The sequence below is a fragment of the Cyphomyrmex costatus genome, unplaced genomic scaffold (assembly GCF_001594065.2).
Source record: "Cyphomyrmex costatus isolate MS0001 unplaced genomic scaffold, Ccosl1.0 scaffold879, whole genome shotgun sequence".
NCBI classification, from domain to species: Eukaryota; Metazoa; Arthropoda; class Insecta; order Hymenoptera; family Formicidae; genus Cyphomyrmex; species Cyphomyrmex costatus.
Window position 1 is genome coordinate 34,960 of NW_017280462.1, and position 16,755 is coordinate 51,714.

The 16,755-nt window shown below is 38.8% G+C and overlaps 3 protein-coding genes across 3 annotated transcripts; 1 reads left to right on the forward strand and 2 right to left on the reverse strand.

Annotated features, from left to right (window-relative positions):
- Nucleotides 1-419: 419 nt before the first annotated feature.
- LOC108781692 (uncharacterized protein K02A2.6-like) lies at nucleotides 420-1,501 on the reverse strand. The gene is made up of 2 exons (XM_018549747.1): nucleotides 1,034-1,501; nucleotides 420-710 (listed from the first exon to the last, which is right to left on the reverse strand). Exons 1-2 carry the CDS (start codon nucleotides 1,499-1,501, stop codon nucleotides 420-422), a joined length of 759 nt encoding a protein of 252 aa, XP_018405249.1.
- A 93-nt stretch (nucleotides 1,502-1,594) lies between these two features.
- LOC108781693 (uncharacterized protein K02A2.6-like) lies at nucleotides 1,595-2,173 on the reverse strand. The gene has a single exon (XM_018549748.1). The coding sequence runs from the start codon at nucleotides 2,171-2,173 to the stop codon at nucleotides 1,595-1,597; it is 579 nt and encodes a 192-aa protein (XP_018405250.1).
- A 2,984-nt stretch (nucleotides 2,174-5,157) lies between these two features.
- Nucleotides 5,158-6,715, forward strand: LOC108781694 (matrix metalloproteinase-24-like). Its single transcript, XM_018549749.1, has 3 exons — nucleotides 5,158-5,668; nucleotides 5,852-6,127; nucleotides 6,264-6,715. Exons 1-3 carry the CDS (start codon nucleotides 5,158-5,160, stop codon nucleotides 6,713-6,715), a joined length of 1,239 nt encoding a protein of 412 aa, XP_018405251.1.
- The last annotated feature ends 10,040 nt before the right edge of the window (nucleotides 6,716-16,755 follow it).

Genomic DNA, 16,755 nt, shown 5'->3' on the forward strand with positions numbered 1-16,755 from the left:
AGTAATAGAGTACAATCCATTGACAAATGTCGTTCGTAAAATTGTCTAACAATAAAGATAACGATTTTGACGATATTACAGGCTGAGTATTTTTAATGTATGCTTCACAAAATAAACGTTATTTGAAACGAACTTTACTACGTTTATTGACACTCCTACTGATTCGTTTCTGTTGTGGTCATACACCAGATAGGAAACGGGCACGGATAAAGGATTACTCCGAGCTAGTGATCACGGCGGGCGTTGCGAGAGCGTCGATCTCAAACGTGTGTGTACCGCGTACTCTCTTATCTTACTGTCCGTCCGTCTGTCTGCATCTACAGGTGGCGCCTAAGCGCTACGTTTTGTGTCTCACTCGCACAACACCTTCCCTTTTTTTATTAAAGGCATGTTGCTGTATTACAGTTATAACATGATTCTTACTCTACACCGTACCAATTCGGCGATTTCTTTGGTCTAGCGGATTTACGCGGTGATGGCTGGCTCGCTTGTGCGTGATTATTCGCCTCGCGCTCCGCGGAACCGTTTGGAATGTTTTCTGGCGGTCGCTCGCTCGCCTGACAGTTACCTGTGCGAGAGTCTACGTGATCTTCCGCGCTCGCGGCGGTCTGATACTCTGTCACCATATCGTCGGGAACAATAGGTGTTTCACTATCGCTACAGACGGTCTCGCCCTTGTGTGGCGCCTGTACTAGATGCCAACGATTACACTGAGAAAAAAAATTGTTGACTCAACTAAATTGGCGGTCACGGGCTGTCAAGCAAATATTTTGTTAGTCGAAATATTAATGTATTTGAGTCAAATACGCAGTAGTACATTGAACAATGACTTATTTATTTCGACAGGACCTATTTTTGAATTAACAAAATATTTGCTTGACAGCCCGTGACCGCTAATTTAGTAGAGTTAACAATTTCTTTTTCTCAGTGTACGTCGCACCGCGCTGCCTCTTTCGGTTTTTATAATGTATGAGTTCGGATTTACATCTGTCTTTATAATTTCGCCATACGTACGCATGTCGATTATCCATACCTTATCGCCTGCACGGAGATTCGGGAGTTTCTTTGCTCCGTGACGCTTGTTGTATGTTTTCTCTTGCTTCTCCTTTCTCTCCTTTTCTTTTAACGATACGCGCTTGTGCTCTTTAAAAGAGCCTAAGTTTTGTGGAAAAACCGGTACGCGCGATCTGATTTTACGCGAGAACATCAATTCAGCCGGCGAAAATCCGTTTTCTAGCGGGCTCGTTCGGTACGCGAGCAAACCTAAGTACGCGTCTTTACATTTTTTTAGAATAGACTTTGCTATCTTAACGGCTGCTTCCGCTGCGCCGTTGCTTTGCGAGAATTTCGGTGAGCTCGTTATGTGTCTGAATTCATATTCATTCGCGAATTTTTTAAATTCTGTGGAAAACTGAGTTCCGCAATCGCTCCGAACTATCTCAGGGATGCCGAATCTCGCGAATAAATTTTTGCAATGTTCGATTATTTCTGCCTCGGTCATGGACTTTAACGCGCATATCTCAAAATACCTTGAATAATAGTCGGTTGCGATCAAGTACCATCTGGAACATTTAAATAAATCTAAACCGATCTTTTACCACGGCCGATCTGGAAATTCTTCTCTAGTAAATGGTTCTTTTCTGTTTCCTCTCTCCTCGATACATGCAGGACAGTTTTCGATCAAGTTCGCCAACTGTGTGCTTAAGCCTATCCACCAAACTGACTGTCTGGCTCTGTCTCTGCATTTATTTATACCCAAGTGCCCTTCATGAATCTTTTGCAGTATTTCTAGTTGCAAGGGAGGTAGTATAATTAACCGTGAGCCAAAAAACAAATATCCCTTGCAGAGGGAGATTTCCTCTTTATGCTGATAATAGGGTGATAACCCAGCTGCCAGATTGTTTTTTGAAGGCCACTTGGATAAACAATATTGTTTCAATCTTAAACATACGTAGTCGGTTTCCTGTTGTGTGCGGATTCTCTCTAAGATATCTTTTGTCGCCGGTAAATTATCTACAATAAAATTTATGTAAACATCGAGATCCTCAGAAATATCGACCTCTCTTTTTTCTTTGTTCTTTGACGGATTTCTCGAGAGAGAGTCCGCTAACACTAGCTGTTTACCCGGCACGTATACCACGCTATACGTGTAACGCATTAAACGCATCCGCATTCCTTGTAACCTTGGAGTTATCTCGTCTAATTGTTTCGTCTAATTTCGTTTATAAAATTTAAATCAGCGGCCTGTGATCGGTTTCGAGCGTTACCTCGACTCCTACGATGTAGTCTTTAAAACGATCTGTTGCGAACACTAAGGCTAATGCCTCCTTTTCGATTTGGCTATACCGTGTCTCACATGCGGTGAGCGTTCGCGATGCGTATGCTACTATTTCGCGATTACCTTCCGCATCCTCTTGGATTAATACTCCTCCTAGCCAGTAGCTAGAGGCATCTGCTTGGACAATGATTTTTTTCGCGAAATCGTAGTGAGCTAGCGTCGGAGCTTCTCGAGCGCATTTTTTTACTACGCTGAATGCTCTCTCCTGTTCGTCAAACCAATCAAAAGATACTCCGTCTTTTAGCAGCGAGTTGAGCGGTTCTAACAACAAAGATTTGTTTGGGATGAACTTGCTAATATAATTCACTATGCCTAAAAATTGTAGCAACGCTTCCTTATTTTTAGGAACCGGAAAGTTCACTATCGCATCTACGCGCTCGGGCAAGATGCTAATTCCGTATTCTGAAATTTTATGCCCCAGAAAGTCTATTTCTTGTACACCGATAATACACTTATCTTTGTTGAGCGTTATCCCGGCGCTTTCTAGTCTATCGAGCACTGTTCTCAGTGTTTTATCATGTTCCTCGACGTTTTGGCCGCATATTAAAATGTCATCAACGACAACGACGACGTTTGCTACATTGCCTAGTGCTTCTGTGAACTCTTTCGCAAAATAATCTGATGCGCAGTTTACGCCATATGGCAAGCGTGTGTGCATATACCTTCCGAACGGGGTTATGAACGTCGTCAGTTTCTGACTTTCTTTATCTAACCTCAATTGGTGATAGCCTGTCTTAGCATCGAGTTTAGAAAATATTTTCGATCCTTTTAACTTTGCGAGCGCGACGTCTATCTTCGGTATCGGGTGTACCGCGCGCCTGACGCTTTTATTGAGAACCGTGTAGTCGCCGCATATGCGTATTTCCTTGCCGTTTAGTTTCGGAACTACTACTATTGGACTGCACCATTCTGTCGGGAAATCGACTGGGACGATTACGCCCTTATTCTGTAGTGCGTCTAACTCTTTCTTTAATTCTGGTAGTAAAGGTAACGCAACTGACCGCGGGACGCTTAACGCGAAGGGTTTGGTCCCCTCTCTCAAGTGAATAGTTAACTCCTTGCTAAATAAACCTAGGCCCCTGAAAACTTTTGGAAACTCTTTTTCCACGCTTACTTTAGATTTAATGGGCTTGGTGTTAGCATTTCTTATTCCATAAACTAAATTAAATCCCCTTATTTCCGGTTTCCCCAGCAAATTTTGCTTTAACCCGCGCAAGACGTAAATTTTGCCTTCTAATTTCGCGTCGTCTTTAATTAAATTCACGTTACAATAGCCGATAACTAATAATCTTTTCCCGTCAGGCCCGAAAACTACTTTATCGGTCGGTAAAATTTTACGCTTAAAATTTTTCGGTATCGACTCGCTCGAAATGCAAGTTATGTCAGCGCCCGTGTCTATGAGAAATTCTTCCTCTTTCGCGAGCTCAAGAATCTTTACGCGAACTACAAAATCTTTATCTACATGCGATGTCCGACGCCCTATTGCTCTCAAGAACGCCATCTCGCTGGCTTCGTTTGTGACGTTGCCATCTTCTTCTGCTAGGCGCTTTATGTTGCGCGTTCTGCAAACTCTGTCCCAATGGCCTATCTTCTTACAGCTGCGGCATGTCGATCGAAGCGCTGGGCATCTCGCGCTTTCCGTATGTTGATCCAGTCCGCATCTCTGGCACGAGGCTCCTTTGTTGATATTCTTTTTTCCTTCTGTGACGCCATGTTTCTTGTTATTCTTCGCGGGCCATCTCGCCCGTCCTTGCGAGATCTTACGAGATGTTTACTTCTCCGCATTCGCCGCCATTATTCTGACGCAGCAGCTTCCCGTGCTTAGCCTGTGTTTCTGCCTGACGAGCCATTATCACGGCCTTCTCCAATGTAAGATCGGCGATTAATTGTAATCGTTCCGACGTTTTTGAGTCTCTCACCCCGATGACCAACCGGTCTCTAATGAGATCCTCCTTCAATAAGCTATACTCGCACTTTTCGGCGAGTGTGTGTAGCGCTGTGACGAACGATTCTACACTCTCGTCCTGCTGTTGAACTCTTGAATTGAATTTAAATCTCTCAAAGATTAGATTCTTCTTTGGCGCGAAGTGATCTTTGAGTTTGCCCTTCACTGTATCAAACGTCGTCCCTGCGTCCATTTGCGGTAGGATCCGATTAAGAATTTCTTCGGCCTTCTCGCCCATCGTGTAGCACAATAGGTCGATTTTTTCTTTATCGCTCCTGCTCGAGAGGTTTGCTACAGAGATGTACCTCTCGAACCGTTTCACCCACGTCGGCCACGTGTCCGGCTTCATGAAGTCGAACTCGCTTGGTGCACGGATCGCGGAACCTGATGGCGGTAGCGCCTGGCTCTCTCGGCTCATTTTCCTGCGCTCACACACTATTTCTACAGACTCCTCCAGTTTTGGATACGCGACGTTTCTTTCTCGTCACGATACGGCACAGCTCGCGGTTAGATTCCGTCGTGTCGGATGCGATTCCTCTTAACTTTAACTGTAGTCACGCACTTCTGACACCATGTTGTGGTGGTCATACACCAGATAGGAAACGGGCACGGATAAAGGATTACTCCGAGCTAGTGATCACGGCGGGCGTTGCGAGAGCGTCGATCTCAAACGTGTGTGCGTACTCTCTTATCTTACTGTCCGTCCGTCTGTCTGCATCTACAGGTGGCGCCTAAGCGCTACGTTTTGTGTCTCACTCGCACAACAGTTTCCTATATCTATTTTAGACACACATACCACTCCTCTCCCTCCCCATACTCGACAGAATGCGATTGACAGTCGAACCGTACATTTCCGCTGTGCACGTACGCCGCGATGTCTCTCGCTTACCTTGTGGCTTTCGTTTCCGTAACGGTATGCGCGTCGACGCCGACGGTAGAAAATCTCGTAAACACAGAAGTGATAGAATATTTGCAGAGATACGGTTACCTAAACGAGGCAGATGTAACTACTCACACGTCGATCGAGGATGAAAAAATTAAAGAGGTTATCGCATTATTTCAAGAATACTATCAAATACCAGGTAACGGTATATTGAACGATAATACGTTAGATCAAATACGAAAACCTCGATGTGGACTTCCGGATATGCCACACCAGGAACAAAATACGGCTACAGTAAAATGGAAAAAAACGCATCTTACGTGGAACTTTCACTTAGCGGACGCAAATACATTGAAACTCGCGACATACGCATTCTCAATATGGGCGGCGAACACGTCTCTAACATTCGAACGTAAAACGTTAAATCCAGATATTTTGATATCATATCGCGGAGGAATTCACACATACATTGACAGCAGACGCAAGGAAACGATCTGCTCCGGTTTGTTCGACGGACCCGGTGCTCGCACACGCGTTTTCACCTACGAACGACCCCGTGCAAAGCACTGAGATACACGTAGACGTAGCGGAACCTTGGTATATATGGTACAATTAAACGAAAGTATATCAGAAAACAAACTACATTTACTTTACACATTAACGCACGAAATCGGACATTCATTAGGATTATCGCACAATTCGCGCGTGGATTCTCTAATGTTTCCTTACGCCACCGATAAATCCGTTACACTCCGTATAGAGGACATTTTAGCTATTCAACGTCTATATGGAAAAAATCCTAATGAAGTACCGAGTAAACGATCTCCACCGGTAACTACAGACACGCGTAAGACATCAACGCAAGATCTGTGCGATCTACCATACGTGGACAATGTACTGGTGTTGAAATATCACATATTCGTCACTTATCGAAGGAGCATATGGATGATAGCCATCAATGGTAAAAGGTACAAGGGACCACTCGCGCTCAACGGCTATCTTCGTTTTCTTCCGGCGTACGTTTCAATAAATCGTCGTGTATCAACGGCCATCAGAAGAAATTGTGATATTCGCGAATAATAAAATTTACATGATAGATTATCCGAGTTTACAATTGAAAAATGGTTGGCCGAAAACGTATTCCGACCTAAACTTTCCCGCAGAAATGCGCGTTAACGCAGCATTAGTCACCAACCGAGGACAAACGTACGTGATCTTCGATGGCGACAGCGTAGCGTTAATGAATGAATGCGACATGACTATTAGTGAATATCACTCGTTAAAATCGATATTTCCGGGAATACCACCATCTCCGACTGTAGCCTACCGATATATCGACGGTTCTCTTTATTTTCTACAAAATCGTCAATATTACAAATTCAACGAATTCACCAGAACGGTAACGAATGTCGACAATTTCGACATGAAAATACTCAACGTAAATTGTCCTGCAGACGGACTGCTAAGACAATTGCAAGATCTTCTTAATCGACTGCTCCAATCAAGTAGTTTACTCGAAAACACAGCAGAGGATACATTGGACGAATAACACGATGTTTTAAGTAAACTAATATGTCACTACAAGAGTACGAAGGCGATCAGTGTGAAAGAACGAATCATTCGATTAACATCGTGTAAAAGAGACATGTACGCGATTTCACACCGACGACGACGACAACTCTCGACGTCTCATCGAACGTACGAATGACGCGAAGATCAGAAAAGTTTTCAACAATGCGGCAGCGAAACATTACATCACGGAACACGATAGAAAAAAGGAAAAAAAAATAACGAAACGAACAATAGGCAAAAAGAATATAACGAAAAAGAAGACAGAACAGACATATAGGTATTTCTTTTTTTTTTAATCACAGTTTTTCTGAACTAATTGTTTTTTTTCTTTCGTAGCAGAACCACAGTACGTATTTTAGAAAGAAGATATCCTTTGACTGCTACTGGATACAAGTATCTGGCTGTCGGTATCGACGTCAAATTGCCCTGCGAAGTGACTATCGTTCTTGGAGACAGTCACGGCAAAGAGATGTTCCTCTCACCAACCGTATGGAGCGAGCTCGTCAAACAAAAACGCGCCATATTACCGCTTTTGCAAACCGAAAACACAAAAATAAACCGCACGCCACCGCCTATACACATTGCAGACATGACGTTGTGTTTCGGTCGAATTAACAGTATACCGACGTTGCGTCTGGATTCGTCATCTTCACTAATGACCTTATCAAAAAATACCGTTATCAAGTTATTCAATCTAGAATATTGCGTCAATCGTCTTATTTCCTCATTGAATCATCATTCAACACTGTGACTGATACAATAAACAAAAAATACACGCGTCTTCTCAATATCGCGACCAATGTGAACGATTCTACAAAAATACAAAAAACCATGTACCAAAGTGAATATTTCGATCGCAACGACATAATCGATTGCGAACTAATCGCACTGATCTTCGAACACAATTAAACCGCTTTACGAATAAACTATTGTTTGTTTTTATTAAAATGTACTCTCTCGTGTAGTAACGGCAATCTAATAAATATGTTGACAAATACAAAAACCGATTTTACATTTAATCCTAACAGGATAATAATAATAAATAAAAAAGAATAATGCATCGCTTGTAAATATGTATATTGGCAAATACGAAAACCGTTTTCACATTTTATCCTAACACGACAATAAAAAAAAATAAAAAAATAATGCATCTCTTGCGCAATGTGTTACATAACGTCAAGTAGCGATAAAATAATCGCGACGCAAGTGTCTCGTCGCTCAGCCTTACATTAGTCATCGTACAGATTACGCTACAACGTTCCAATATTAATATGACGATTAACTCCGGCGCGAGACCACGAAGCTGTATGAATAATTCGCGCGTCGCACACGAGGAAAAAAAAAATTAAAAAAAGATGTAAATCTTCTTCAACGCACTCGAGCGCGACCTGGAATAAATAAACGTGCATTGATCTTGAAATCGGCGTAGTATAACGAATAGGACATGCATTGTGTAATAATCATACAACGTCGATTATCTCTGGAAGCGCGACCCAGAGGCAACGACTAGATCGCGCGTAACGAACAACGAGAAAATAGAAACAGAAAAAAAAGGTAAAATCGTCTGACGCGCGCACGCGAGCGAAAACCACAAATAAATAAATATTCGTACTATGAATAGAATTAACGCATTTGATACTATTGAACATTACTCAACGTAACGATCGGTTTTTATACTTCAGTTTTGCGATAAAAAAAATAAAACGAAACGATAAGCAAAAACGAATAACAACACGCAAAACAATGAACGCGACGAACGCGCGATGCGCACCGCGCGTGATCGCGCTACGAGGAGAAGTAACGATGACGACAACGACAAAAGCAAGACAAGGATCGCCCTGACGTGCGCTTGCGCGACCATTGCGCCGCTCGCGAGAGGCGCAATGGAGGCGCACGCGAAAACCGCGGGAATGAGATAACCTGTAAGAGCGCGCGCTCGCGGAGAGCGAGACATAACCTCGCTTCGCTCGCCGCAGCGAGCGCGCTTATGCTAATACCCCACGCGCGTGGATATCGCGCGCGCCGCCCGCGTCGTCGAGCGTCGCGACGTTGTCATGGAAACGGGTCGCCGTCTCCCACCAACGACGCGTGACCTTCGGTAACCGGCGATTCGATTTCTAACTCAAACGCACACACGCACACTCCCACGCACACAAGCAAAAGCGAGCCACGCGATTGGCTGTACGACCCCTGGACAGTTCTAACTCACGTCTGTGGAATTCGAATATACATAGTCTATCTACTAGCATTCGTTATAACCAGAGCTGATAAAAAGCTCAATAAAAAGTGAGTAATCAAGTGAGTGACAACACCACGCAGAGGTCGACGCCCGGAGCTACCACGGTACCAAGGAAAGCTGCCAGGACCCGAGGCGTTACGAGGACCAACCACCAACGACCTTGCATCAAGACGGTGTCAACAGAGGAGACAACACGACATCGACAGCTGACACGGACTGCCGACTCCGCAGAACTTCACATCCGAACAGCTGAGCGAGCCAAGCAGCGCAACAATGACGCGAGCGTTTTTCCTAATGTAAGTCGAATTCATGTAAAGCGATACGACTGTGTATGTCTGATGCAAAAGACACACAGAAAACCGATTCGCGTAATCGTAGATTAACAATCGACACCGCCGAGCGAGCAAACAGCGAACTGCCGTTAAATACAAATAATAACGCGCGCGATAATCCCAGCTAGCAAGGTCACGTGATAATGACGTGAATTTTTTGTACAAAAACGTCAATTATGACATAAAAGTAACGTTATTTTGACGTATATATCACGTGATTACGTCACATCTTATTGACGTTATTTTATTACGTCAGGGAGACGTAAATATGACTAAAAAGTACTATTAGTGTCACTACTAGTGCAATAATGCGGTAGTAAATTCGTATATACTTCATGTAGAAATTTAAGTAGAATACCGATCAGTTTTCCCTAATTACTGTTAGATTGTTAAAGTAAGTATACTAATTAGCATCAACTTTAGAATGAAATCGTGAAAAATAATTTTTTCTCTAAATTCGAGAATTAATTTTTTTTCATGATGCATCCCAAACGGTCACCCATCCGAAGTTGTACCACGACCTTGCATGCTTAACCTTGACAATCGTACGGGAACTGCTGTACTTCGATGACCCACGAATCTGTATATGTCAATGTCTGTATAATTGTGATATATCTGTTCAATGGAAATATTAAAAACAGATGGTTTATGTGTTTATATGATAGTGTATGTATTAGTGTATGTATCATTTCCGCAAGTGTAATGCGCATGACATCATTTTATCCTTGTTTTTCATCGAATATTAAAGGATAAAATGATACATCAAATAATAATACACAAATAATAACAAAAAAATAATTGATTAGTAATGGTCATATATATGACGTCAATGTAACATCTAGCTGACGTCATATCGGTGACGTCAACTTTTGGTATTACAAATGACGTCAAAATAATTCCATTTATGTCACTTGACGGCATTGTCATCAAAATCACTTCATAATCACGTCATTATCATGTGAGCTTGCTAGCTGGGATATAATCAGTAATTTAAATCAGTCGGTCGAAAACGACGTAGACTTACCCACTAACGTGATAATAAATCGCTAATATCAGTTAGATTTAAACGATTTTAACTCAATAAAACAAGACGCGACAAAACGCGATAAAAATATAATTGACACAGACGAGACTACTCAAAACAGCCGTGACATGACGACGCATACTCCACCCAGGGACCACACCCCTGAACGTTTATTAACGACAGGCGAAGATAACGCCCAAAATATAAGCAACCAGCAAAATCGCGGAACTCCTGAGAATAGGCATGGAAGAAGAGTGACCTTTCAAACAGACCACTCTGAAGATGAGAACGACACGCAAGATTCAATAGAAACGCGAGTAACAAATAAACAGGACGAAGTCCTGATCGTTTGATAGCAACCATTACCGGTTTACAAGATAGAATGGACCAAATGGAATTTACTAATAACCGCGAACCAGGAAATGTTTGATCCACCCGACATGACAACAGAATTTTACGCCATTACATTATTCAGTTATTATGATAATAGAACAATGATGTTCATCTCTAAAGGTTAGACAGAATTATAATTTTATTATTAACGTAATTTATTAAAAATATTTTAGAGAACATCAATGTAGACATACTGGAAAAATACCGTTCGGATACCATTACCAAAAAAGAGAAATCATAATAATTTCTTAATACTAAACATTAGAAAGAAGCATAAATGATGTAAAAGAAGAATATCTGTTCATTTTTATGTACGTTTATTATAAAGTTAATTATACGTAGTTTGTTATACCTGTGATACCTATATGACTTCAAATTCGTTATTGTATGTTTCTTTCTAATGTTCAGTATTAAGAACTTTTTATGATTTTTCTTTCTTGGTGATAGTATCCGAACGGTGCTTTTCTAGTATATCTACATTGACGTTCTCTAAAATATTTTAACATAATACATTCTATTATTGAAAGATAATGCAATGGAAGTGAATATTTATTAATTCCAATGTCAAAATCTTTTACATATACATAATCAAATACACTAATAAACGTAATAAGTGTATTGGTGTAATGTTATTACGAAATTGATTAACAGAACAATCGTTCTTCACAATATTAATTATGAATTAGAATAATATTTTGAATCTGTATACTTTAAATTTAAAAAGAATTCTTATGTGCTCCACAATCTTGAATCAGATATAGTGTTCTAGGTGAGAGATCAAAATAATAATTTTTTATATTTCAAAAATAAATCACAAAAGATCAGTATTAATTTTAATAGAATTCTTATACCAAATTGTCTATTTTAACGTAATACATTTTATTACTGAAAGATAATGAAATAGAAATCAATATCTATATAAAAAACCTTGGCATACGTAATGAGATATTCAAGTACATGTTCCAGTTAGACTTAGTCAAATCAGAAAGTTCGGAACTGTTGGGTATTACTGAAGAAGAAGAGAAGGGAACTATCGTTTTTTTTATCTTATTATTTTCTAAAATCTAATGGCACGTATCATTTGTACGCCAAGTTAAATTCTAACATTGCACATCCTCCCTTCTTTTATTTCACTATCTTGTCATATAATATGGATTTTTCCCATAAAATATATCGTTTAACCCGTTGAGGTCACACTTCGTAAAAATAGCGTTACGATCACATGGGGTGCACCGCACTCCAGGCGGAAATTGAGTTGCCATTCGGTTTCTATTTGATATATCGACTTGAAATTTGAACTGGAGTTAGTTTAAGATCCCTTTTATGTAATCTAATGCATAGTTTATATTTATTTCATTTTTTAATGCTGAAATACATCGGAGAAAAAATTTTCGCAAAATTTGACCTTTTTTCACAAATAAATTCATAAAAAATTTAATTTTTTAGCTAATGGAAAAAATCCGACGGAATTGTACTCTCAATATATTATACTTTAATGAAAAAAATAGTGTTGCTACAAACATTTCAAAAAGTATATTTATTTTGCAGTTCGAAGGTCGCTAAAACTCGTAAAATCTAATACGTAATTTGGAACATGTAAAATTAAGTAAAAATTGACTAGAAATTTTTTTTACACAAAAAAGTCATATATTTTGGTACTGCTACATATATATACATATAAAACGAGGAAAAAATTAAATTGACTATAAATTAAAAATTAATAATCATTGTCTACGTGACACTCTGTGCACATGTAGGCTCGGTGGTCGTTGCACATTGCCCTAAGGCACGACGGGCATTGCTGCTTTGTCTTCTTGTCCTTTCCTCTCTTGCACAGTTGGCATCTCTTCTGGCTAACGGCACTTTTTCATCATTTATGTCCAGCCTTGCATCTTTACCCAAAATCATACCTATGTTTATGCGTAAGTACGACCTCAGCGAGGTAGATGTATATCGCTTTTCCAAATGCGCCTTTACAAGATGGAAAGAGATTTTGTCGAGGCAATGTTTGGCTGATATTTTTATATTGTTCCCTACATTTACACTGCGACATTTAAATAATACACGTGCATTTACTTCGGCCTGGTCTAGCATCTCTAGAAATACTCGCATTGGCCACCGATTGCTCTTTCTGCTCACCGCATGTGCATGGCACAACCGTCCTTCATCGTCCTCGATAAGAAAATCGGCGATCTTGCGCCCACGCAGATTATATGCCATCTGTTTACATATTCATTACATTATTTGTTATCAGAAAAAAATGTATTCGACACGTACAATATACTCACACTTCTGGCCACAATTTCACACCAAAAAACAAATATTTTTTTTCAATTTTGTGATTTGACTTTCGAACGCTACGGTCACATGGAATGTGCCACACCCCACAAAAAATTACGTCCGCACACTTCGACGTTTCTGGAAAGACTGACGCAACGCCCGGATTCGCCACCCGTCGAAACTCGTTAAGGGACGATCGGATAACAACAGATAACGACACAAGTCCCATTTTCATACGTAGTTTCAAAGATATTTAGACGCAAATTTTGCCTGGGGTGTGCTACACCCCAGGTGACCTCAACGGGTTAATTAACTAGTCTTTAAAAATTCTATCTCTAAAGATCTAAGAGGTACCATCCTTATACATTTATTTAATTCTAATGACATATATCTTTTGTATGACATACAAAAGATACATGTCATTAGAATTAAATAAGGATGGTACCTCTTAGATCTTTAGAGATAGAATTTTTAAAGACTAGTTAATTAAACGATATACATATTTTATGGGAAAAATCCATATTATATGACAAGATAGTGAAATAAAAGAAGGGAGGATGTGCAATGTTGGAATTTAACTTGGCGTACAAATGATACGTGTCATCAGATTTAAGAAAATAATAAGATAAAAAAAACGATAGTTCTCTTCTCTTCTTCTTCAGTAATACCCAACAGTTCCGAACTTTCTGATTTGACTAAGTCTAACTGGAACATGTACTTGAATACCTCATTATGTATGCCAAGGTTTTTTATATAGATATTGATTTCTATTTCATTATCTTTCAGTAATAAAATGTATTACGTTAAAATAGACAATTTGGTATAAGAATTCTATTAAAATTAATACTGATCTTTTGTGATTTATTTTTGAAATATAAAAAATTATTATTTTGATCTCTCACCTAGAACACTATATCTGATTCAAGATTGTGGAGCACATAAGAATTCTTTTTAAATTTAAAGTATACAGATTCAAAATATTATTCTAATTCATAATTAATATTGTGAAGAACGATTGTTCTGTTAATCAATTTCGTAATAACATTATACCAAACACTTATTACGTTTACTAGTGTATTTGATTATGTATATGTAAAAGATTTTGAAATTGGAATTAATAAATATTCACTTCCATTGCATTATCTTTCAATAATAGAATGTATTATGTTAAAATATTTTAGAGAACGTCAATGTAGATATACTGGAAAAACACCGTTCGGATACTATCATCAAGAAAGAGAAATCATAAAAAGTTCTTAATACTGAACATTAGAAAGAAACATACAGTAACGAACTTGAAGTCTTATAGGTATCACAGGTATAACAAACTACGTATAATTAACTTTATAATAAACGTACATAAAAATGAACAGATATTCTCCTTTTACATCATTTATGCTTCTTTCTAATGTTTAGTATTAAGAAATTATTATGATTTCTCTTTCTTGGTAATGGTATCCGAACGGTATTTTTCCAGTATGTCTACAATGATGTTCTCTAAAATATTTTAACGTAATACATTTCATTATTGAAAAATAAAGCAATGAAAGTGAATATGTATTTATTCCAATGTCAAAATATTACATACGTATAATCAACTATGCTAATAAACGTAATAAATTCTTTTGGTATAATCAGAACAATCCTTTCTCACGATATTAATTATTAATTAGAATAATAATTTGTAAACGTATACTTATGAAGATATACGTGATTGAAAACTGGTTAACTTACACTCTAAAATCTTGAACTAGGTGAGAGATCAAACTATAACAGTTTTTTATATTTAAAAAATAAATCACAAAAGATCAGTATTAATTTTAAAAGAATTCTTATGCCAAATTGTCTATTTTAACGTAATACATTTTATTATTGAAAGGTAATGAAATACCATGAAAAATGACTCATATATTATTGAAGGTGCCAGGTTCATCATAGTAAACATACACCAACAGTTGCCAACTTTACGTCTGACTTGAATACCTTATTATGTACGCTAAGGTTTTTTTACCATTTCATTATAGTAGGGGAGGCCGAGAGGCTAAATGTGGATTTACTCGAGCGTCGTGGGGACCTATTGGATTGTGAAGATTAGATGCTAAAAAGAAAAAAAGGTTATATGATGTATGCCGTTTCAGTGGTGGGGGGAGCGTATACAGGCTTTCTAAAATGTAAAAAAAAAACAGTGACAATGAAATACTCGAGCGTGTCAGATATTAAGAGTGTAATTGACCCATGTGTTTCTGATAACGGATAAATATTAATCTGATGGTTTTCGTGGTGGGGTTAGCTGTAGGAAGGGGTCAAAGAAAGGGGAAAAAAATTTCCTCGAGCGCGTCAGATTTTCATAGGGGATGTTAATTGGACCCTAAAGAAGCTCCTATTAAAAAAACTGACGATTTGGACGCGACCGAGAGTCATGGCCGATTTTTGAAAATGCAAAAAAAAATTGTGACCTTGAAATACTCGAGCACGTCAGATTAAGATACAGAGGGTTCAGTTTGATGTCCTGAACGTGCTGACCCAAAATCTGACGATTATGTGGAGGGATTTCATTAATCTGTCGGTTTGAAAAATTTTTTTTCCATAAATCTTGTACAGACTGTACTTATGCTCGAAATCCAAAAAACGCGAACATGTTTTCGATGTATTTTTGCCTCCTGATTATGAATATGACAACAGAAATTGGCACTCGGCCATATCGTCGCCGCTATTTTGAAAAAACATCCTAAAAACTTGATTTAAAAACATTTTTTTGCATTTATTTTGAAAGATACAAATGTGCTGAAAAAATGGTTGAACAAAAAATGCAGAGCCACACGGAAAAAACGAAATGCTTGAATCTACTATTCAAATAATAAGATAATGTTCCAACGAACTTTTGTAGTTGATTTTACTATCCAAATAGTAGCTTCAACAAAGTAGATAGTGCAGCTTACTATGTTAGTAGTAAAACCAACTAAAAAACGTTCGTTGGCGCATATCTTACTATTTAGATGGTAGATTCAACAATTTCGTTTTTTCCGTGCAGGAAATTCTGGGAAGATGCATGTATATACAAATTATATACACCGTTCTCATATTTGTGGTTGAAACCATATACATTAAGAACAAGTTAAAATAACCGATACATAAGTAACCTAGAAGTCCCTTAGTCTTCATCGTCAGTGGTAAATTCATCATCTTCATATTCAAAGATCGATTCGATTTCGTCCTTGTCGTTTACATCTGGTACGCACAGTTCTCAGCCGCTGCGCGCACTCGCACTTTATTAATGATTTTGGCCCTTCGGCTTGTGTAAATCGTCAGATTATATTATTCCCGTGATCCTTGATTAATTTTCTTCAAAATAAAAAAAAATTTAACCGCGCTCGAGAAAATCCATGTCACGTTTTTTTTTTGCAACTTTGTGACTCTCCCATTTCCTTACGTCACGCTGAAATCGTCAGATTATTGAAATGTACACTTTTCTACATGTAATTAACACACCATACCTTAATCTGACGCGCTCGAGTTTTTCGAACAATCGATTTTTTTTTACTAATCTGACGGGCTCCCCTGGACCCCCGGCTCTATATAGAGGTTTAATATTTGGTGGAGGTACTTGTTAGGGTGCAAGCTTTCCCCCTTTATGTTATTCTGACGCGCTCGAGTAAATCCCAGAAACCCCGCTTGGCCTCCCCTACTATTATCTTCCTATAATAAAGATGTATTACGTTAAAGTAGACAATATGGTAAAACAATTTAAC